General features: G+C 42.2%; 1 protein-coding gene across 9 annotated transcripts in view; it reads right to left on the bottom strand.

Annotated features, from left to right (window-relative positions):
- The window catches only part of RIN2 (Ras and Rab interactor 2), a 79794-nt gene that overhangs the window by 40504 nt on the left and 14432 nt on the right, over window positions 1-24858 (bottom strand). For 4 of the 9 annotated variants that reach the window (XM_054822228.1, XM_054822232.1, XM_054822231.1 and 1 more), the window contains exons 2-3: window positions 15817-15904; window positions 10108-10200 (exon numbers count right to left, since the gene is read on the bottom strand). The exons of 1 other annotated variant lie outside the window; for it this stretch is intronic. In XM_054822228.1, the coding sequence (XP_054678203.1) occupies window positions 10108-10164 (57 nt within the window). In that variant the 5' untranslated portion in view covers window positions 10165-10200; window positions 15817-15904. Of the gene's footprint in view, window positions 1-10107; window positions 10201-13535; window positions 13668-15816; window positions 15905-24858 lie in introns of those variants that run through there. 4 more of the 9 variants (XM_054822229.1, XM_054822227.1, XM_054822233.1 and 1 more) reach the window with 2 other exon arrangements.

Genomic DNA, 24858 nt, shown 5'->3' with positions numbered 1-24858 from the left:
GAGACACAATTTGTCATTTTTAAATAAGGAGCGTGACAAGTATATGGAAAAAACAGAGCACACTTTTGGTGAACAAAATCCATTCCAGATTTCATTATAGCCTATCAATTACTTAAATTAGGATTTTGTCTTCCTGGATTAAAATCACATTTCATAACTGATGGTGCTTCACAGTGGAACACACTGTCAAGGGGCTTTCTTTATTAAAGAGAAGAAGTTCCAATGTCAGAAGCAGAAAATACTCAATTTTAAGTAATTTCCCCAGTCTTCGCGTGTTACTAGGTTTGCTAAGTGCAAGGAGGCAAACAACAATACGAGTTGTCACTGCTAAAGAAGATGCACAATGCTGATGCAAGTCTTACTATGTCTTTACAGCTGTTGTAGCCTTCTTATCCCTTCTGGTTCTGGTAAAGCTTTTCACTTCAGTTCCTTAAAACAGCTCGTAATTGCTCAGTACAGTCTTCCGTTTGCCTTTTTTTTTTTTTTTTTTACTCCCTTATCCTTCACACCTTTACCTACGTACCTTGGCATACATCTCACCACTTCCCTGTCCTGTATTTTCTCTCCTCCCTTCAGGAGCAACATGTTTCAACTGAGCCCCTTTTTCAAGTACACAAACACAAGACTTGCAAATTTTAATTCACTTCAGTGCCAGGAAATGGAAATTTTAGATTAAGAAGTACACAGACCTAACTTAAGGCAATATCCTTCTCTTCTTCCCAGTCACACTGGGCGCTAGGTTTCCACCTTCCACATTAGCCTCCAAACAGTAGGTTTCTCAGATTAAATACTCCCAGTCTGTCCAGCAGCTGAACGAATAAAGTGGAATTAATTCTCTGTCCTCTGCGAAGTTTCTCGTATTTTCAGATCTCGTAACCTCCCAACTGCTGCAATAAGGCAGCATGCAGCCCCTTCCTTGCTGCAGCAACTCTCTACTGCCGTTAAAACCTTTCCAAAGTTGCGCCTAAACACAAGCCTAGAGTTGACTTATTATTTGAACCGACCACATTACAGCCTTTTCTCTTTTCCCACCAGATAGCCATAAAGGCTCTAACATTGTCTGTGGCATCATGAATGCAGCCAAGTCAGAAACAGAACCGCCTTAAGTCTTCATCCTACAGTAACCACTAAAAACCTAACTTTTCTAATGAAAAAGGCAAGGCTCAGTTTTTAGTTTTAAATCACAGCATTCCCTGAAGATGCTTCCTATTCACTGCGAGAACGTGAAGTTTTTCAAGCATCAAGTAGTCACAAACGTGAGCAATTTAGCCAGCTGTAAATATATTAGGGCTTCCTGTCATGGCTTGCCTGGAGCCATCTCAGAAGGAAGGCACCACCAGTCAGCTACCAGTACACAACATGAGTCAGCATCAGGAGTCTCATTATAGATGGCAACTAATTCACAACGATCTGCAACTATATTTGACCATTTAAAACATGAACTCGTGATGGAAATCACTACCTGAAGTTCAACATACTATTAAACGCTACTCAAGGATTTAATCTGTTAACAAACCAGACCTACCATAGTTAAGAGCTGTGCTGCATTCAGTATTGAATAAGGTCAGCAGATCAGCCTTTTCACTGAATTCACAACATAACTCTACTCCAGTGCTACGTGCACTGTTCACCTGGTCTGATCCCCCGCCGCAGGGCCGGACGGGGGGAGCACAAAGGGGCCAGGGGAGAGGTGAAACCAGAGGAATCGCACCCAGCCCCGGCTCCTTCCATTGCATGGAGCGTGGTAAAACCCAAGGCCAATCACACAAGCATCTTAAAGACAGTCTCAGAATAATCACGCTGGAATTGACCATCTATTCATTTTGAAGGGATTACAGTGAACCACTGAAAGGGATTATGTCAGCTCCTCCTGGCAACAGATGTGTCCCTTTCAACAGTCTTCCTTCAAATGTCAGCTGTTTGTTAAAGGCTCAAGCAGAGCAGGAGACAGAGCGCTTGGCAGTCCCCTGGCTTCTTCAAAGGAATCAACCATCCATCCAGAGACGCTGATCAGGAACAAGGGAAGGGCGAGTCGATGTTCCACCCAACTCTCAGCCTGGTGTTCACTCTCCCCAGACCTGCTGAAAGAGAGGAGGAGGTCGAGGAGCCTCGGGAAGGGTCGTGTGCGGCAGTCTGCAGGCCACCCCGCTGCAGCGGCGGCGGACAGCGGATTTGTGCGTAACCACTTGTAGAAGCTGTAAAGATGGCAAGGGGGAGATTTTGGCAGCTGGTTGGAGGTATGGAGGCACCAGGTATCGCAAGAAGCAGCATGGCAAGCACGTGCTTCCGCTTCAAAGCCAGAAAGGGGAAACAGTAAGCAAAGTGGAGCAACCCCCTGTTACATTAGCAGCTGCTTTTGAATCATAAGCTGCCAGCACCGCAGCCCAGACTTCTTTCCCTACAAAACTTCCCTCTCTGATAACTGCATGAAAGCTAAACTGCTATCCCCCACGAACCAGCTGCTAGACACAACGGCAGGATCAATGGGCTCTGCGTAACTAGCTCCTCTTCACGGGCAATACCACCTTAGCCTTCCCACCCTCCAGACCGACTGTAGCCACAAAGAACCATCCCAGTAGCGAGTGCACCCTGTTCTCTGACACATCTACAGAGAGTAAGTGGCTCACAGGCCAACAGTTTGCACAACAAAAGAGCTTTTCAGCATCTTTCCCTGAAAAGTGTACCATACGAGGAACTCTCCACAGAAGCTTTCGGCCGCCACCTCAACGCCTGCCTGGCTGCGTTGCCATCTGGCTGTCAACTGACTTCGGCCAGTTGCGATAAAAAAGAAATCTCATGAAACAACTCCCTCCCAGAAAACAAAATTTCTGGGCGCTACAGCAAAGAATTCTAATCCAACTTGTACTAACAGCGTGATAACGTGCTCAAAAATTGAAGTCGACACTCCACACTTCACGCTGTCATTTCATGTATCAGTTTGACCCTGAAAGATAGAATGGATCTACAATGCAAAGGAATTTAAACACTGTAGAACCTTCCTGCACTGCAGTTCCGTGGTTATTTCTTTTGCTTGGTTATACCTAAAAGCTAACCGTGGCAGCACGTTTTTCAATGCTTTCCGATATCCCATTTGTCTTTGGAAGCCACTTGTAGTTAATTTTTGTATGGCTGCCATGTTCCGCCTCTTCAACACAACTGCCGTTTAAATCTTTGTCTGGGAAAGGTTCTTGCTTATACACGATTAAAGTTCTTGAAAACAAATATTTTAAAATGGGCTTTAACACTTTAAATCAGAATAGCATAAGGCAAGCACTGCAGAACAAATTTTATCTTGAAGACATCGTAATCTTAACGCTTTTTAATTTGTATGTCTGCCTTGAAAAGAACTTGTCAGAAACTGTCTTTCCTGAGAGGAATTTTTCTGTGTTTAGCAATTTTATGTTTTCTTTTTCTGAAGAGAATTTAAACAAAATGGCACATCTCAAGCAGTCTTATTCTCACATTATCTTCTACAGGCCAAATTTCTTGGGTATGCTACATATTCTCCATGACACATGGCAGTCTTTCCTTAGTCTATGAAAAGTCAATATTTTCTGCAAATGGCAATTAACTTTCCTTAAATTCTTTTGCATGTAAAAAAAAAAAAAAGTGTTACTCTTCTCCTGATTTAAAAAAAAAAAGTCGTCTTTGGGAGTTGCATCATTTCGGTATTCTTGCAATTAACTGACACATACTGTTACAACACCATCTGACAAATCATCTTCGATCAAATAACGTAAGCTGTGCTCATGATTTTGTGACATCATTTCTGAAGTATTTAGGATCGATTAAACTTCTGGTCATTATACAGTGAATGTGATGCTTGCATGATTAGCATTATACAAGATGACCTGTTAATAATAAATTTCTACAAAATACAGAAAGGATCCGGAGTATGTACTGTTAGTAGAACCAATCCTGAGCAAACAAGCAGCAGCAGAAGGCTGCCGCCTTCTCCATGGAAGGCTCAGAATATTTCAGTTCTTCGAACAGATCTCTCTATTTGCAAAGAGCGTGATTCCCATTTTGCTGGAAATAAGGGGAAAAAATCACCCATTGGTTTCAATAGACTTGAAATCAAGACCATAAAAGGCAGTTTCCAAAGGCAAAAACAACTGAAGTGGACGGATATATTTGTCAGAGGCCTCTGTCAGCGTAGAACATACATGAGCCCGAAGACTTAAAAAGTAATCTGAAGAAATCTGTTGTAGATTATTTAGGACTATGAAATAGATACTACCCTGCTATGCTACAGAAAGAAGAGGTTTACGTGAAAAGAAATATGTTTCAATGTATGACATCTTCTCAGGTGGCAAATTATTTAGCATTAAAAAAACAATCAAAAGGAGACCTTATATAACATGACAAATAGGCATTTTTTTGTCTAATGTTTTTCCTTTGGAGTTTATTTCTGATAAAGCACTGTTCTGTAAGTTAAAAAGAACCTACAATACAACCACTGTAAACCCAAATAATAATTATGACTCAGCATGAATTCACACAGCAGCCCAGCGTAGTATTCCCTAACAAAACGTATCCTAAGCAGTAGATTGCCACAAATGCCCATGTACTAACTGTTTACATTCCTAAAATCCATGAACAAAATAATGAAATGCAAGCATCTTAAACCACAACGCTTCCTTTCATAACATATCACGCTACACTTATTGTCAACTGACTCTTCGTTCGACCAGACTGATTTCGGCTTTTAGAAGCTGGCAGGGGTGACGACGTAATTCCTACATACAGACCACAAACATAACTCATGTCAGCTCGCCAGCGCTCTCTCACCAGAGCACATACATTCCGTTTTTGTGTTTTACATCTTTCAGAATGTCACATAAGCAGCAAAAATCAGAGCAAATGTGTTCACTAGAAGCAACATATTGCCGAGGAGCTACAGTCACCTTTCTGAAGCTGCTCCGTCTACACACGCGTTGCTGCTTTGCACCAGGGGAAGCACATGCCCGGGACCAGATGCAGACCAGTGCCCCTCGCAGAAGCTCAGCGTAGCTACAGGTCGTCTTACTCATTCAACTCATGGAGAGTTTCCCAGTCCCAAGAGGAAGACAGGTGGCTTTGACTTCATGTCTGTTTCAGGACATTTTTAGAAAAATCACTCATCCATCACTGCATGGCAACTTAATTCCTGCGGGTTTTTTTGTGTTAAAACGTAAACAAGCTCGTACAGAGAATTAACAAAACCGCCACCTTTCTGAGCGCGCATTAAAAGAGTCAGCCAAGGTGACCACTGCAGCATGTTTCCAAGCCCCGAGATTTAAAACAGGTAAAGAGGAAATGGTAAAATCAGTGCCTTCTAATCTGGCAAGGGAGCAGGGGCTGAAGACAGCAAGGATCAGTATCGGACTGGACAAATGAGTCTCAGCACTTACCAACCCCCTTCCTGCCAGCGTCTCATTTTTCATTCTTTCTGGAGACCTGCATCCTCTTTGGCATCAGATCTTTTCCTTCCTGTTTTGATAAGGAGAGCGTAGCAACCCTCAAAGAGCACCCTGTGTGACGAGGTGGCGAAGCGCCAGAGACGAGCCAAACTGGGAATGCTATTTTTCTGGACTTGTCCAAACGTCTGAATACAATTAAATAATCTTGATACGTGGCTGCAATTTCTGGCTATTTGCACAGTGAGCTATGAATTCCCAAGACCGCTAATGTTATTCAGCGTCTTGTTCATCACTAAGCAAGGAATTTTTACCTGGCGGTTGATTTTGGGACAGAAAAGCTTTAGTGGTGTAAAACCTCTGATGCCAGTTCCATAAAGGTTGGAACGTTTTGATGAAAAGGACAATGGTTCAGTAAAAAGGATGTTTGTCAGAGACATATATTCAGTTCCTTGCTTTACCACAGACTCCATTCTGTAACCACTGGCAAGCTATTCACTCCCAGAATTACCCAAGCCTAACTCCATCTTTGCTTCTTTGTTTTTACTACTTGCTGGCTCTGAGCCTTCATCAATTGCAAGGTATAAAGACTCTGGAGAATTTAGCCTATAGAACTACAGACCTTTGCTCTTTGTAAAATGGAGACACTGCTGTTTTCATGCTGTACTAACAGTCAAAAGAATGAGCATAAAACAAAAAAAAGACTGGTTAGAAGCTACGGCAATGGGAACTAGTTAAGAACCAGAAAGAAAAGTAAAGTTGGAATTTCCCACTGGTATTTGTCAATGAATTTTCTCGTAAGTGTTGCTGAGAACGGCAAGATATTCTTTACGAGGATTCAAGTGCCCTGAGACACTGCATGCCAGCATGCTAAAGGTTTCTTGGGCAACTGTAAAGTAACAAGCACAACATGAGAGCTATACGCAGAAGTACATTATACAGTCTGTGCATATAGGAGAGCATTCTGAAGTACAGGTCAGCATGGGTGAGAGGCTCTGTCTTATTTACTAGGTCTCCTAAACACAGACAGACAAGGCAAACTAAAATAATGTAAACTGAAAAAAATCTCACAGGCCAAGCATTTTCTTTGCTCACCTGTCCAGCCGTAGCAAACGTAACTGTCGTCACAATTTTACACGTGGGAAAGGGAAAGAAAGAGAAGGTACGGAAGGCTGTACACACAAGTGCACACACAGAGACACCAGGTACACAACACACAAGTGTTGTGGATACAGACTGCAGTTTTCACTTCAACACTGTAGGTTCAGAACAGCAATCCAACACTGCAACTTCCCAGCGATGGTGAGCTTTGAGGCATCTTTTATTCCCACTGTTCTTCAGGCCATTCCCCGCCAGGCTGTCCTTAGAAAAATTTAGGACAACCTTAGTTTCTTAACTGACGATGTTTCTTATGGCCATAAGATACCAGCGTTTTTAAATTGCTCGGGCATACTGCATTCCTAATCATTCTGAGTAACTACAACCATGACATCATGAACAGGAGGCACATGAAATAGCTATTCCAGCATCTATTTTCCACACAAGAATTACTTACACAAGGAGATACCAAAAGACTGCAGAAAATGACACGGGCGCTTGCTTACAGTTCCACTGACATGATGATTCCTTCAGCACACACATAAGTGACAATCTAGAAATATTCCTCATAACTGAGACAGCTCCTTGCTGTGATTTGAAAATATGACCATTCTCCCTATATGGCTGTGGACTGCCATCAAACAAGGTTAATGCTTGTGCTTATGAGATACAAGACACAACAAAAGTGTGTTGCAAAACTGAGAAGCGGTTCCTGTCCTCAGAAGACCCTGTTTATTGCTAACCACACAAAGCCCTGGGTGAGCCAAAGAGGAAAACTGCTGTCACTGCAGCACTGACCATTTGTTTCCTAAAGACTGGCCTGGTAAGATTGCCTTAAGATAAAGAAAACATGCCACACGTGAAACAAACACATCGACGCGTTTGTGTGTCACTACAACAGTACTATGAAGCTACTGACACAGAAACTGGTCCTGCAGGCTGCGCCGGCAGTCATTATAGCTCCCACGTGCTAAAGGCACCAGTCACCACTTGCTCGGTTCCCTGTTGCCTGTAGCCTATCACGAGCGTATTTATCATCTCTAGAACATCCACACCCACCTCCTATCCCCCCCGCAAGCGTTAGGATCAGATTCAGGCAGCGAAAGAACAGCATTTCTGTCCCAGAGGAACAGAGGGAACGGAAACAGCAACACCTGAAAAGCGTGGCACAGGACGTGCGAGGAGAGCGCGGTGCACGAGGAGCAGCAAAGGCGGCAGGAGCTAGGAACAGTCAGCGAAACGCAACTGCTTGCCGCTGCTTAGAGCTTTGGCTGGTCAATCACATCTGCTGCAGTACAAGAAAAACAGTATGCTTTTTCTTAATATAAACTGCGATGGCAACAATTATTAGAATCTTTCACTGGAAGACGCTACAGCATGCAATGAATATTCTAAGGGACATGATCAAGGTAAGTTAATTCAATGCTCAGAAGCACCTGTACATTTTGATTGCTCCTTAGAAGCAAAGCCTTGCCCAGCAAGACAGCCACAGTGACCCTGGCATTACATAAACAGCAACATTCCAGTGCAGAACACACAAGTTCAACTGTTTAACCCTGATCCCAAGCTGGTCTGCGTGACAGTTTACTCTCTTCCTCACATCAAAAAATACACCTTTCTTCCTGGCCAGCGGTAGGACACCACAGTTTGATAGGTCAGCATACTCTCAATACAGTGGCACTGCCTGGACGCTATTCTCCCTGTTCTGCTCTCTACAAGTATATGGTGTTTGCAGCTGTACTCACACAGTGCACATGAAGGCTTTGTTAACTACATTTCAGACCAACTAATCCTTTTTTCTGGAAAAAAAAAAAAAAAATGTTAACTACAGCCTTCTCTACAATTAACTTCAGCGCTGCCTCCAGACCTCCTCCATTACACATAAATAAAACACAGTAAATGGGATTCAGTCATCTTTTGAAAACCATACTGGTAACTCTTACCGCACCTCTGCTTTTTGTGATGCCAACCTGAAAGACGACAGTTCTCCCAAGTCTCTCCACTGCATAAAGCCTCTCTCTGTCATATAAAAACACCAAAACATGTTCCAACATTCCCCTAGAAAACAGCTCGCTGCAGCCCTGGAAGCCCTCTGACCGATCCCCCAAAGCCTCACACGGAGGTTTGATAACAAACCTCACACAGAGCAGAAGGCAGAAGAGAAGAAACAGCGACCCATGCTTAATTTCGCAGTGTGATTGTTCACGTCGGAGCTAAGCTACTACTGCTGAGCAAATCTGGGGCCAATCATGCAAGTTAACTCTGCAGGAAATACTGGGAAAAAGCAAAATTAAATCATCAAGTTTAATTCTAGACAGAAGTGATTTATAACTACGTAGAAGCGAAGATGGTCACAGAAGATGCACAAAACCCAATGACTGCAGGCAGCCAATCTGAGGTAAATCCTTTCTCATGCAATTCTCAGGGTTCCATTTTCCAGCTGTAATGAGGTTAGCGGGACAAAAATTAGATATTCATGCTTAGGGAAAAACGCATTTCTAAACAGTTCCAGGGAGTATCCGAAGGTGCTTCAGCTGAGGGCTCTACCTCCCTGCAGCTCTGAGCACCACCTCTACACCCATGCCCGTACTCCCAGGCGTTTCCCAGGGAAACATTATGAGAGCATACATTGAATCCTACCTTCCTGGCCCCTTCGTACATTGCCACGCATCAGCTCTACTCCGTGACGGGATGGAACTGGGGGGAGACCGAAGGGCTCTCACCCAAAGCGTATTTCTCACTGGAATATGCTGTACTAGGTGTGCTGTAAGCCATGTGACATCTCAAAACAGCCCCCAGAACACAGAAACACTAAGTGGAATTATTTCTGGTTTCTTTCTATAAGCATGTTCATGCCAGAACAGAACTACTAGCTTTCGGTGTCTGTATCATGCAGGAAGGTGGGCTGAATATCTTAAGGGAGGAAGCACTGGACTCCTTTAAAGCATGTAGGCACCTGAAGACACAGACATCCGCCTTCCTGGATTTTTGAGAGTATGGCAGTGAGCTAAGCACCCACTTCTTGTTGATATCAAACAAGATGCAGGTAGGCTTTAAAAAAACCCAAACAAACAAACCACCAAACAAAACCTACAAAACAAAGCAAAACCACCAACACACAAAAAGGACCGAAATATACATTAAGAATACAAAGATTTTTTTTTTTTTTTTGAGTGTTCAAATTACACACAAACAAGGAACCCCTGCCATTTTTTCTTAAAATAGGCAAGGAAACGAAACCAATTTTCAATCCAATAATGGAAATCATAAACCTGTACCACAACTTTAAGCTACACAAATCCAGTTTATGGAAGCTCTAATAATTTTATGCCTGTGCATAATAAAGCTTACAGTCTCAGCATTAGCGGCAAAGAAAGCCACAAGCTGTTTTATACCAAATATTCTATTCAGTGTACAGGAAAACAATATATACATGAAATAACCAGATGGTAATCTAACCACGAATATTACCTGTAAAAAGAGATGCTAAGGAGTGCTTCCCATTTTACAGAAGAGGCTTGCTACATATCACAGTCTGTATTGCACATTCTGCAGCACTCATTTCACATAAAACCATGTGGTTTATGTTCTGTTCAAATATCCCATTTACCTTAAAGAAACTTCCTCTTTTGTCCAGACAACGGGCTTTCATCGTCAAAGACGACATCTTCCCTGGGAAGACTCCACTGTATGCCTTGAACTCCTAAAAGCAGAGACATTTTTTTAATGGTTAGTTCAGTCTGTAGGAAATTCCTTTCTAAGCCACAGAAACAGTCACAACAAGCCTTCTGCCAAAACCCTTTCCGTCAACAACACGGTGCCATTTATTTCCTACCAGAGTCCTTACATATCCCTTTAGTCTATTATTTTTCCACAAATTGCTTCAAAAAGGCAGTGCTACTTGGAGTTCCATGTTTCTCCCTTCTCTTCACAGCTGATCCTGTAGCTGTAAGTAGACTTTAATGTGCTCATTAAAAAAGAATGCTAAAACATAATGATTGCTTGCTTTGTTTGCTTGACCTCAGCCTGAAGTACAAATAGAACAAAATGTTAGACGTCACTACAGTCTGCTCTCAAATAGTGCGGTATTAATGGGGCTGACCAAGGCGGGGGGGGGGGGGGGGAAAACACCCACAAGGGAGAAAACACATTACCATGAATGTAAAAAAAACCAAAACAAACCCAACCCCAACACCCCCAAAAAAATCTTGCTTGAAGTTCCTAAAATGCAATTAAGTCTTCTGAGAGCCATGCCCAAATGAGAAACTGAAGATGCAGTTAGGAAGAAGCTTCATTTTCTACCATCAGATAAACTGAACAAACACCCAGAAGACTATAACTACGCATAACTACCACACACACACATAATGAGAAATATGGGGGTGATCTCCAGCTGATTAGCAGAGTTCCTCTAAGTCACAACCAATTCGCACCAGTAATTTGTGAGCAAACTTCTAAACCAAACAGGAGCCAATTTCCACGGCTAAAAAGTCCTTCTAGGATTTTTAATAGTGAGCTTATAATTGCAGTTAAATAGCCTAACTCCTCTCCTCACTCACACGTTTACTGACCGTATAGCAGGTAATTATGCTGGAAGTTTCGGTTACCTAAATGGCAAATACTGCAGGTGCAAAGCATTACAGACCAAGATAGAGGCACAGCTTTTGATTTGAGACAAGCAGAAATTAAAATATAAATAGCAGGGAGCAGCAGAGAAAAACAAGTTTAGTGTCATGGCTGCAGATGGAGCTTGAGCAAAACAAAGCAGCTGGGACTGAGAATTAAAAAAAAAAAAAAACAAACCCAAGTTTGACACATACCCCCCCCCCCCATGCTTCTGCTTCCCTCTAACGCCTTACGAGAGGGCACCCACGAGGGTAAATGGGACCAAGGAGGAAGGAGGAACTTGAAAGAAAACAGGGTTAAATAAAAAAAAAAAAAAACCCTGGCAAGCACAAGTACCAGAAAAGGGTGAGAGGTAGAAGCAGTAGAAAAGAAACATTTTCTCTCGGTTTTAACATGTAGCCGGAAGCTTTAAATTGTTCACTTTTTTTCCAGAGGTCATACCACAAGAGCACTAGAAAAGGTTACATTTTTCCACTTAGATTCTAGCTAACAAGCAGCCATGCCAGGAAGCTCAGGAACCAGCCTGTTTCCCAGGCAGAGTTTGCAGACTTTAAAGGTTGAAAGAAAAATCCTGAATTCTGTGTTCTTGTGAAAGCCAAACACTAGAGGATAACCAAGAGAAGACAACAAACAGCGCTGGGGGGAAAAAAAAACTAAAATAAATCAAACTTTCTTTGTAAATCAGCATATTTAAAGGAAAACATTCCTCATGAGGCTCTAAAGCATTGTGATCAGTGCTGCTTTACTTAAATTCTGCCTAAATAACTTGATTGCACCAATCTGATAGGAGACTGAAGTCCCGTGGAGCGGGTGGGCTCGCAGGTGCTATTAAATCAGCCGAGCTCTGCGTCCTCATTTGCCACACGCACGCAGGTACAGAACAGTTGTTCCGCTCCGGGGAGCATCAGACATTGGTTATTATAAACAATCTAAAGGTTGCCATATAACAAGAGGTTTTTTAATAATAAAATAAAAATGTTTTCTTTCAGTGAATTCTGAAAAGGGAATTTGTACCTGAAAGACTTAAGGTGGAGGAAGACCCAAGACACACAAAAAGGAATTAGTATAAAAATTCAATTTTCCAAGTTGATGCTACCCTCTTAATGACAGCATCGAATTCGATTCCACAGAGAAAACCCAGAGATTTTAAATGAGTTACATAAGGAGTTTATGAGAAAGATCATGTATTTGCATCTCTAGCCTCAGTCATTAATCATTCCATTTGCAAACAACGACCCTTTCACAGGAAATCTAATGTTTAATTTTTTTTTTTTTAATTTAGCCACAAGGATGTTTGCATGCAATCCTATTACCAAAATAAGACCATGCCAAGATTTTTACATTCATCTTATTTCAAAACAGAACAGAAGTTTATAAGCTTCCACACTCAAACATACAGAAGAATGCAAACATACAAATACGCAGTTTGCCCTTCAAAGAGCCGTATGACTCTAAGCCAGAAAAAAAAGCTTCAAACAAGACCACTGCTTATTTTGCTTCTAAGAGGTTCTGAAAGCTCTAAACTTTTCCATAGCTGCTATTATTGTTACTATTTATGTAATATTATTACTATCCGTAGGACCGTAACTCTGAGCCTCAGCTGAGCTCAAGGCCTCGCTCTCCTCAGCTCTGGGAGCAGCCAGTGAGTCAATCCCCGCTACCCTTTGTGGTTACAGTGTAATTCCAAACCCACTTAGGGCAACCTAAATACCCTTCCATGTTTGAGGGGGTTTTAGTACTTCTGATTAAAATCAGCACAGCAGGAAATTCTGTTGTTGGGGTTTTTACATTATTTTTTTTTTGTGTGTGTGCATGTGCATATGCTTTTTTTAGGCCACCCAGTACGCAAACAGACATTAAGACCTGCTGGTAAAATGGATGGCCAGGAGTGGGTGCAACGCTCCGACAGCTGAGGGTGGGCCCCTACCCATCTCCCACCTCAGAGTTCAGAGGTACCTCCGCACGGCGCACAGAAACAACTGCGGAGAAACAAACCCACCGTCGGGAGGTTTCGTTTCTCCACACAGCTGTCCACATCGGATGCTTACTCAGATCCAAAACAGGCTGAAAAAACACTGCTCTGAAGCGGCCTTTGCTGAGTTCGGACAGTATGAGGCTGTCGGAAAGGAAAAAAGTCTCCCTTCTTTGATTGGAAAGCCAGACAAAGAAAGACGGCAAGGATGTTGTCTGCCGTACATACCGGAGACGAGCGTTCTCTCCTTCCTCTGTGTTTTAATGACCGAGGCATAGAGTCTAGATGGATTTGTTTAGACATTGCCTGGGTGACTGCTCAGAAACCCATCTGAAAATGTCATCAAGCTGCCGGAGCCAACTCACTGTATAATTCATGTGACCTTTTGTCTAGCCATCTGGAAGGTAGCCTCTTCTGTGTTTAAGCGGTCAGTACTTTACCTACTTAGCAGTCTCCACAGCTCTTAGCTCTCGAAGGGCAGCAGGTGCTAGCCTGCTGCCGCCGTGTTTGGGTGGCTCCCTTCCAGCAGCACGAGTCTCTCCTGTAAGCAGCGCGGTCTCGCTGCAGCTCTTCAAATCCAGGGCAACGCTCGTGTGTAAAGGACAAGACAGGGCAGGGAAAAGGAATGATTTGTCTGCTTGGCAAACCGCTCTGAAATGCAATGGATGCTGACACCCATGCAAGCTCTACGTTTCAAAAAAAAAAAAAAAAACCTGGTGCTTTTCATCTGTCTTCCGTTCCCTTCTCCTCCTGGTTTTCATTTACGCGGGAATGCCAGAGCACCATTTGGGCGCCTGGACGTAACCGAGACTTCTGACTTCTTGTCAAAACAGCTCCTACTTTCCTCCCTTTCCTGAAATTTTATTTGGTTTTATATGTTCTTATACTTAACCACAGTAGTGCCAACCGCCATCTTCCTGGATTTCTCAGGATCCCTCCCCCTTTAATCCTCTCATTCCAATCTTGCTTTTACAAGGCAAAACATCCCATTTTCTTTAGCTAAAAGTCCTAGCAAAGACGAGACAGTCTGCATTGCTCCCCTGAGCTGGAAAGCAAAGGCCACAGCAATGTGAGGAACTTAAAAAGTCCCTGTCCACAATCCTTCCCTCTGCTCGGTTTCCTAAGGAATCGAGGCTATTCAATTGCACTGGCTTTCTGTTCCTTAGTTCCCAACTATGATTTTTGATCTCTCGGCCAACCTAACAAGATCTGACTGAGGAAAAGAGTCTCTGTTCACAATTACTGACAAATGGAAAGAGGGAAGAGATACCATTAATGCCATCACTGAAGGAAGAGGAGAGATCTGCAGCTTTCCTTTTGCTGGCCGACTAACAGAATTAGCAGAACTCACTGTTTTGTATTTTAAGTGCAAATTATCCCGCTGAAGGAACCAGCTGTCCTCTTTCATTCTCATGCTGTAAAGGCCACACAACCACCGAGCACAGACACCCACAGAAACTACTTTAGGCAAACAAAAAATGGGTTTACTACTGTGTGGCCAAGGAAGAACAGGAGAAAACATCAGTCCAGACTTTAAGTATAAACTGGCAAAGGTCAGCTGATGCCAGAGGACTAATGCTGATTGATACCTGTCAATACCTTAGGCCATCCGCTTTGCCGGTAGCAGAATACAGTAGAGGAGCTGAAATACAATCCCTATTGTCTCATAATAGAAATGCATGGAAGCTAGGTAGAGTCTACTGCATATGTACTTGAAAACCTGTGGTGAATTAGCATTATATTACAATCACATTATAATAGCAATTTATAAATATATAGTATTAAAAAAATTACAATCAATTCAGTGAACCCATTTTCTGGTGGGTTAAACTGAAAACCACAAACATGAAGGATAAATACATACTACTTTTTTAAAAAATGTGAAAAAAACCCTTCTAAAATGCAATCCTACACTTCAGAATACGCTAATAGACACACACAGAACTTTGGATTTTCAGCAAATTTAAGCATCCTCATGCATTTCATTTTCCTGTTCTTCTAGCACATTTGCACTACCCCATGGAGAGGGTTGCGCTCATCTCTAACCTACAAAGCTCTGGTTTGTCTAATTACTCTGACCTTATCTGCTTCTTGGCAAAATTAAACTTTTCCTTTTGAAAGTATTTCCTCTGAGAAGTTAACTGAAAGCCTACTTCCAGGCACACAGATACAACTGAGCACAGTATCACTTTGAAAATCTATCAAATAAGAGCCTCAGTCTGAAAACTTATCATTGGTGCCAGGATTTTGCAGACCTCTCAACTCAAATGTTGCATTGTGTTAGCACAGCTGTATCTACAAGCAAAAAGCGAGGGGATTATGCAAAAAGGATTCTAACTTCCATCATTCTTCTGGCTGCAGAAAGGGTTTACAGTCTTCTCTTTTTTTTTTTCTTTCAAATAATGCAAGGGCACGTTACTTGTACAAAACAAGTATTGCATACAGCAAAAACGATGAGTTGCTCTTTACACAGTGTCATATTTCTGTATTTTGTCATTTTAATTAAAGCATTTGAAAAAGCTTGAAAATAATACACATTCCCTGATCAATCTCCTTCAAGCACTGTTTTTACTTTTATCTCTGCTACCTGAACATAATGAATTTGTGCAAGCTACTCCCCTCAAGAAAGCCTGGTTGCCACCAGTACCATGTCAGAGCCCAACAGTATTTCTGCCCCTAATGAGCTAAAAAAACCCAAAAACAAACAAACAAAAAACTTACAAAGACAGATGCTCGCTACACATGTAGGCAGAAGGACCATGAATGACTGTTTGCAGTCCTTTTCAGGAAACAATACTCTTTTGAAAAACTGAAAAGGAAGCAGAAATACATGACACTCATTAACTTTCCAAAACCAAGGAGGAGATTACAGGTGAACTGGGCTTACTACTGCCCCAATGTGCCTCTTAATGCATTTTGCAAAATTTGAAATGCAACGCCACTTCATTTACTGCCAGTTACACACCTCTCGCTAATTCCTCTAAGGAAATTATTACTCTTCCCGCAAAGAAAAGAAAAGAAGATACAAGGTAGGTAAAGGCGGCCAGCAGAATTAAATGATGTGTCAATAGTCCGATCAGTGAAATAAGGTTCAGTTACATCCCAGCTACTGACGTACTATTTTATGCTTCTGAGTTTTATCAGTTGCTACCTTTGTCACATCAGGCACTGTCACTCTTAAGCCTCGTTTCTTGGTATGGGTCAAACAAGGCACCGCGTATCTCCGCGGCAATCGCTGTTCCTCTCGGCGTTACAGCAGCGAGCAGTCTCATCAGGGTAGGAAGCTCCCTCCGTAGGACTGCCTTCCCTCTTGCTCCTTTTTGTTCAAACTCTGTACAAGGAGTGTCACTCAGCCTGAGAACTAAATAGGACTTAGAGAAAAGCAGCCAGGTCCTGGACTTAACTGTAGCCCCGTCTTTCAGACAAATCCTTGCGTCTCACTCCACTCACAACGTTAACCCGAGGCCTAAATTTCCATGGGTTGGGAGAGGACAGGACAAGTACAATCACTGAGGATCACTCCAGGGACATTTGGCTCGGGACACCACCCGTGCAGAAGCCCGTTGGAGAGTAGGTATCCACGTAGGGTCACTGTCCTATGGCTCACAACGGGGACAAGAGGCGAGTGCCACGCAGGCCTGCTCTGCTCACTGAAGGGGCTGCCTGGAGGAAGCCCCAGCAGCCCCCTTATTTTTTCCCCTTGAGTCCAGATCCTACTCGCTGGTAGCCTAAAGGACTATAGGATAAAGAGGAATTACTCTGAACTTGTTTCAGCTTGGCACTCTCAGGAGGGGTTTTAAGTCCCATTAGATTTTGGATAGATCTGCTGTCTCACTCGCAGCTGTCTACTCACTTCTTTTTATCTATGTCATAAACGCAGAAATGAAAGCATCTGAAAAGTGCACAAGAGTTGGCCTGACTCTGCTCCCACTGACACGAAGAGACACTCTTTCCAACAGGAGCGTACAGCTAGGCAAACACTGAATGCCTCGGAAAATCCAGTCCTTAAACTTCGCTGGACATGGCACGCTACCAAGAGGATTATATTTGCTGCGAGTGCTGTCTCTCTGCACCCCTTCCAAACAGTTTCTTCTTCCTCTCTTCCACTAAACAACCTCTTCCTGCTTGCTCCCATGGCATACTTTCCACATTACTGAAAAGGAATAAAAACCCAAGTCATTTCCTTTGGCACAGCATTTAATTGTGAAGGATACTACCACATCTCTTATAAGAGATTGATTGTACGTTGATACATTCATCTCGTTTTGCCTCTAGACACATCAGAGAAATACATTTATAAGCTCGGCTTTGATTTGGATAACCTTTCAGAATGTTCATATTCTTCCCAAATTCCCTGGCTTGGATATCTCACAAAACTAGAATTTCTTGCAGCATTTCAGTAACTTCCATTTGTTATTCCTGCCAAAACCAGTGAATAATAAAAGACATTCAGAAATATGTTTTCAAACCTCTTAAAAAACATTTAACACTGAGCTGCAGTTCCTGGGAGAAGCAAGAAAAGGTAATTGCTTGAATTACAATATAGCTCCAAGGTCTGGAGAAGCTTCAGAATTCATAATGAAGCATTAAGTCAAACGCAGAGGGAGATTGGTTACAACACCTGCATCTAGATGGAGATGCGCAAGATAACCATCTGCTGCGCTTGACTGTGGGTTATTTTAGGCACCTGGGAAAGGCATCTCTTTATGTCACAGAATCATAGAATGGTTTGGGTTGGAAGGGACCTCAAAGATCATCTAGTTCCAACCTCCCTGCTACGGGCAGGGACACCCTCCAGTAGCCCAGGTTGCCCAAAGCCCCATCCAATCTGGCCTTGAACACTGCCAGGGATGGGGCTTCCACAACCTCTCGGGGCAACCTGTGCCAGGGCCTCACCACTCTAAGAGTAAAGAATTTCTAACATCTAATCTAAATCTACCCTCCTTTAGCTTAAACCCATTACCCCTTGTCCTATCACTACACTTCCCTGATAAACATGCCCTGTACCATGAATCCCAGAGAAGGATGAGGGTTTCAGCGTTCACGTCGTAACTCCTACCTTCTTGCCCGATGGAGGCACCAAGCAAAGCTCCGACCATACCACTGCCAGAAGTAACGTTCCTCCATGCAGCAAGGGGAAAGCAGAGACCTGACCTACTGCTGGTTCAGTGAGCTTAAACACTTCTCTCTACTCAAATGCTTCCACGATCTAGCATTAAGTGGTTAGATATGCTTATTAGATAGCTGCACCTAGTACAGCATCTTTTTCTACAATTGACTCTCTTGCACCTAACAATTACTGGTATACACCATAGTTTCTATTTTATCATGTTTGAAAAAAAAAAAAATAAATAAAGAATACAGGCATGCTGACTCTACTGAAAGCCAGGTAAGGACACTGCAGCATGCTTTTGAAAATCAGCACCCGAAGTATATATATCACTGTTTATTAAATGCACACACAGTATCTGTTGATATGCAAAGCTTCAGAAGATGAGAGAAAGTATAAATAAGATTTTCCTGCTAAAATAAACAACATGATGGAAGGAAAGAGATACCTTCACCTACATTTTTAAGGACTTGCCAAAACTTACACCAACACTCTTAAAACTACTATGTGGTATTTGTCTGTTCTCCAGATCCGTAAATTTTTAGGACTACTTCGTGATCAATATTCTCCACTATCACCATTCTGTGAACCTGTAATATACCAGAAAAGAAATCCTGCAACGCTGTAATACGGCAGATCAAACTCAAACTTACATCCATACTATAGCACGAACACAGAACAGATGCTTCACAGAGGTCCCCTCGACCTGCCTCTACCAGCCTCCCTGGCTACAGGGAGGGCTCAGGGACAGAAGCTGCCCTAGCTGAAGTTAACCTTTGCCAGGTCTTCCATTAACCCACTCTTTAGAAAGATTAACGGGCACACATCAAACCTTCTCAAATTCAATAGAACAAGCCAGGCTGGCCACACGTAAAAGGCAGGATGACGTGGCTGATGCTCTGTGCTTACGATAACTGCTTTTAAACCAAAATTGACTTCTAGTACCTTAAATTCACTGGGCAACTTGAAATCTCACAAAACTTATCTGAAATGTCAGAATGTCCACCTGCCTCAAGGAAAAAAAAAAACCAAACCAATAAACTCCTTTTACATTGGACATCAATAATTCGCACACAAAATGTTCTCTTCTTTAGATAATTTCAATCTCAAACTCCCCTGCTGAAGTATCTCAGAGACTTATGAACAACAGCCAGGAATTAATTTTACCTATTTTCTTAGCCTGGTAACAGAAGCGTGACTTCCTGCCCAGTCGAGTACAGCATTTGCAGCATTTTGCACTTGGACAACCTCCTCTCGGGTCCATCAAGTGCCAATGCATACTTTCAGCGCATGGTACCAAAGGCAGCGAAACAGGCACCGCAGACTGTGTGTGTTGTCCTATAACATTACCCAGGTTAGCGTAAGCGGTAAAGATCGCGCTTGGAGCGCTCTCTGTCATCAGGCCCAAACTGTTTTATAAACGTCAGATGGCTGAATTTCCCCAGCGCTCTAAAACGTGCACGACTCCCATTTTAAGATGTTTCTCCAGCGTGGCAGAGTATTATGTACATCAAAGCTCTCGCTCATTTTGCTCAGTGTTTTCAGAAATACTGAGCAGGAAGTTTCAGCTGTTTTGCAGTAAAAGCAACTCCCCTTTCAGAGATAGGGCAAAACAAATTGCTTTTGAAAAACTCTTCTTCGTATAATTCATTGAAAAGGATTCCATTTGTTTGCCCAAAGCAGCACACAGAAAGCAGGGGGGGGGGATGATAAAAAAAGGCAGACAGAACTAAAAGTTGTTTGACTTTAAAAATTAGCCATGGATTGCAAGACAGAAACTAATCTGAAGAGAACTGCAAAAGCTGCATATTTTTTTCAATTAACAGATAACCCTAAATATCTTTTAGGCTCTTCAATCTTAAATTTATAAAATCAAATGTTAAATAGCTTGTACGCAACTGAACGATGACAAAACATAGCTTCTTTCAATTCTAATGCAATAGCATTTTCTTGTTCTGTTTGTCGCATCACCGATCTGCTTAATAGATATCTCCCTATAAGAAAAAAACTATTTTATAGTTGCAAGCAACTGTTTCGTTATTTCTTAAGAAATGTTTTGCAAAGATTACGCTTTGTTCAACTCTGTAGTTAGAAGAAGTAAACTATTGCTCAGGAAGCAGCCAATGCCTAAGAAGCTACATCCCATGTTTCACAAAATCAACAGAAAGATTTCCATTGATGTCCACAAGTATTGGAATGAGGTTCAGTATAGAGCACACTAAATGGTATAAAAGAAGAGTCTGTAAGAAACCCATAAGCCACCACGCATATCTGTTATTCCGAGCTCTACTTACAAGCTTGTACTGCTCATCCCGAGACCTCTGAATACAAACACCGACAGCGCCATTTGCTGCACACCTCAACTTCAGCACAGCGTGAGACGTCCAGGCAACGATTAGGGAACAAACAGCATTTTCTTATTCTGGTGTTGACCTTAGGCTCATCTTCCATGTGACACATTCAAAAGAAAATATGTAAATTGTGCCACTGGACCCCCACTGATCTAACGTTTTACCTACTGGCTATGGAATCAGGTCATCAGAATTGTGCCACACTTGACACCTTGTTTTTCAGATAGCTCCCAGTGACGGTAGGGAGTACACAGGTTGCTCTTCCTCCCAGCGTAGCAAGTTAAGGTAGTTAAACAGACAGTGGTTTTATTTCAGCTGAGTCCATGGTAAGGGATAAAATTTGAATTACTTGTTAACACATGTAACCGCCTGGGCCACTTCTCAATTTAGCCCTTAGTATCAGTTGGGAACAATTTCACCCTTTTTTCTTTCTTCAAGCTATTAGCATATTACATGAAATAGTAATTTTGTGGACCATATAAACACAGGCAGTATACCAAAAACTATGTTCACAGCATCAAGGAGCCACACGATAACATATCCCAAGACACGCAACCCACAGGATACTACAGCTGTGCGAGCCTGTACTCAACACTAGCGTCCTCACTTACACGATTATGTGTCAGGCAGCAGGTTAAGTTACCTTAACAATACGAAAAGCAGCATCAGTGCAAAAGTGACAGCCTTCACCGCTTGCAGCAGTGGAGAAAGGCACCATCACGTTCTGTAGCACCAGTTAGCGTTGACGCTCACGCTGCCAGCACCCCAGGTTGGCTTGCTTTGCGAATCCTATTGACACCTCATCCTCCAGCCACTTTTAAAAGAATTGGTCCAACAGAGAGGGGAGCGTTTGAATCACTTTTATATGTGCATCTAAAATGAGACAAATCTAAACAGCGTAGCATCGTCTTTAAGAGAGAAAGAGGGTTTTGTGATTTCAGGAAGTATATGTGCCCTCTTTGACCCTATGCACGGTTCCATTAAGACAAAAAGTCCCAGTGGCTAATGCACTCTCAAGATAAGGAAACCAGTCTCAGATTTGATAAGAACTTTGATAAAGTCTTTGTTTCCCATGAAAAGCGGGAACAGTACTGCCTTACCTCACAGGGTTTTTTCAAGAATAAACCACTTAGCGCTGACAGTTTCAGATACTGTAATGATGGGGGTGACATATGACAACCCTTTACTATCATCAGTGCATATACAAAAGAAGGGTATGATCAGAGGAGTGGGACTTATCACAAAGAAACGGGAAGAGATGGCATAAAAGAAGAATGAGTATCAAAAGTGCGTGTCAAGGAAACTCACCTCTGCTGAGACACACGCACACAGCCCCCAAGTTACAAAGCAGCGCTACACCCATTTAGCTCACTTCAATGAGATTTTCTTTGTTCCGTAGTGGTCTACTAGGAGAGATCTTATGCAAAGCATTCTTTTTTTCTTCCTCAGTTTCTCACAGGGGTGGGAGCCCCCCGCCCCTCAAAAACCCATTTTTACTTTTCAGCACACAGGAATTACTACATTTGCGTAACCCAACAGAGAAAGCACAAAATCAAAACAGCTTAAATAATTAATACATAAGACTTTTAGCTTTGTATTTATTAACAAGTGATACACATCTGAGCATACAAACACACTGGCTGGGTGAGAAAATATCTCCAGGTGCAGAAAGCTCTGAACTCTGAGCAAACAATTTAATGTACCATTGGAGCTATGTATCAGCAGGAGCAAGAAAAGTTTGGATGCTCATTTTCTACAGGGACAACTTGACTAAACAAACCACAACTATTATTTATCTACCCCTGGAAAATGCACACAAAAAAATGGCAGCTCACCTAATGAGTGATATGTGAACATTTATCTAACTTTAAACAAACGGGGAAAAATTAGAGCGATTGAACATTTTTCCCTCCTAAAATAAGTAGGCTAAGGGTTCTGGGTCAGCTAGTGTAAATCTGCTGAAATTCTTGGATCTTGAAAGGATCCATTTTAAAACATGCCTGTTTAAGAACACAAAGCTTCCTGCATACTGAATTACACCAGGTCAGCACCAAGTGACCAACCTGAGTTGACTCAAGCTATGCAGTTGTGGATTTGCTTTTCGTTCACAAAGAAATTGTATTTGCATGTCATTAGCTGCATTTCCACTACTGATTACACTGACCTCTTGGTCACAAAGCAAACAGTCTATATGAGGAAAATCACATGCAGGTTTCTGCGGTTGTGCTGTTCATTTTAAAACAGCTGCACATCATAGACATTAGTCTGCTGCTTTATTCACTCAGCACTCACTACTTATTTGTGCAGAGCACTATCGACTGCTTTAAGCACCACTTTTTGTAGCACACTTCCAAAGCTGTTACCAACTCTTCTTGTAGAATTGGTGCACAAACACGGCAAACCATGAAGCTGAGCACCAAGTGAAATATTTATTTCTCAATGAAAAAAAGAAAATATTTTCACTAGAAAAACTTTAAAAGAACAGTGCTTACGTCTTGATCTATTTATTTTGTTTTGTGCACAGAAAAGAGTACAAGAAAATCTTCACTTAATTAAACCAAACTCATTGCTCTGTATACAAAGCCTCCATGTAAATATACCAGTCAGTAAAACACGTGTGCATCAGAGAGAGTTTTCACTGACCTAACCTAGTTAGGATCCACTAGCAATGAAGAGCTAAGATGCACGCTTTCTACTCAATGTTGACGGTTGGACTTGATGATCCTAGAGGTCTTTTCCAACCTTAAAGATTCTATGACTCATCTTGGCTTTCGAGACAGACTGGTGAACTTGCTTAGCCCCACTAGAGACTTCACACCTCCTGCGCTACAACAACACAGTGCTGCTAACCTGTATTACGTAGACGGAATGCTACCATGAGCTCAAAATGTGTAATTTGTTCCTGAACCACACTTTGACCATACAGAGTGGAAAAAACAGACTGAGCCACGTCTGTGAGTCAGTTCACTGTCACACAAGCGTGCCAACACAGCAAGCAGGATAAACCCCAAAGCACAGCATCCTCATTGTCCTTTCAGCTACACCGCATACACATTATAGAAGATTAAATGCCCAGACTTATTTCATAACATTACTAGGAGTTTTTAAAAAAAAAAAAAAACCAAACGCCCACAAGATCCCAGGCAGAAAATAAACTTCATTTGAACAGTCTTTATTTCTTGCCTGTTTGAGGATCCAGTTAGGGGCACAGAGGAGGCATAAATAGGGCAATCTAACAGTTCCTCGGAACAAAGTCTGCAAATAGCATAATACAAGGTATTGCCCCTACCTGACCTATCTGGAAAAACTAGGAAGGAAGTTTACATCCTCAAAATCATTTGCAGCACCTGTACATTTCCCATAAGGATCAAGACTACAAGACTGGTTATAAAGAGTGATTGTTTTCTGAAAAAAATTCATCCACAACTTTGACTTAAATATTATTTTAATTATGTCTTTCATACAACTGACCTACTGCTTATTTGGGAGGCTGGGGGGATTCATTTGGGAGATGTTTTCTTTTTTGAGGGACAACGGGGTTTCGGATACTCAAATAGTTAGAGTCTGCAATTTATTTTCTAAATATACTTTCACCAAATAAATGAGAGAAGCCAAACATGACATACTATTCCGATAAACACTTTTTATTGTTTCTTCTTCCATCCTATTCCTGGAAAAAAATAATAAATAGTGAAAACAAAAAGGTTATGACACATGCCAATGAAACCCAGGAAATTCAAAGCTGGAGGCTATTGAAATATGTGTCCCAAGTTAATTCCACTCCTCTTCCTGTTTTTCATATGTACACACCATAGGACTGACAATGTTAGCCTCAACCAAGCTTCCTGGCTTGGGTCTCAATCCGTGTAACTCCGAAGTCACGTAAACACAAGTCATCCTTCCCGTCCTCATGTTGCTCCTCTTGATCTTCCTTCAGAGGACAATTGTTCCCTCTGATAACCATCTTGGGCACCTCCATCATCTTCTATCACTGGTGACTTGCAATTCATCAACAATGCCAAGGTTACTGCTGCTTTCCTGGCCCTCTTCCCTTTTCCCATCAGGTTATCCATCACTAGCTCTCTCCTCTCACTCTGCTTACCCTGACCAGCCCCAGTCTCTCCCACCCCAGCCCCTCACCTAATTTGCCCTCAACTCTTGCAGCTGAACGCCCAGGGATGAAACTTTGGCAGCTTTCTTCCCTGAACCTGAGTTTTCCCATCCACCAACCCGATTCTCTTCACATTTTGTAGTTTTCACTATTTTCTACTTCCTACTAAAGCTCTTCTCCTTTTATACCCC

This window comes from Grus americana, chromosome 3 (assembly GCF_028858705.1).
Source record: "Grus americana isolate bGruAme1 chromosome 3, bGruAme1.mat, whole genome shotgun sequence".
Taxonomy (NCBI): domain Eukaryota; kingdom Metazoa; phylum Chordata; class Aves; order Gruiformes; family Gruidae; genus Grus; species Grus americana.
Note: the sequence above shows the minus strand (reverse complement) of the source record. Positions and strands in the feature narration are given on the sequence as shown.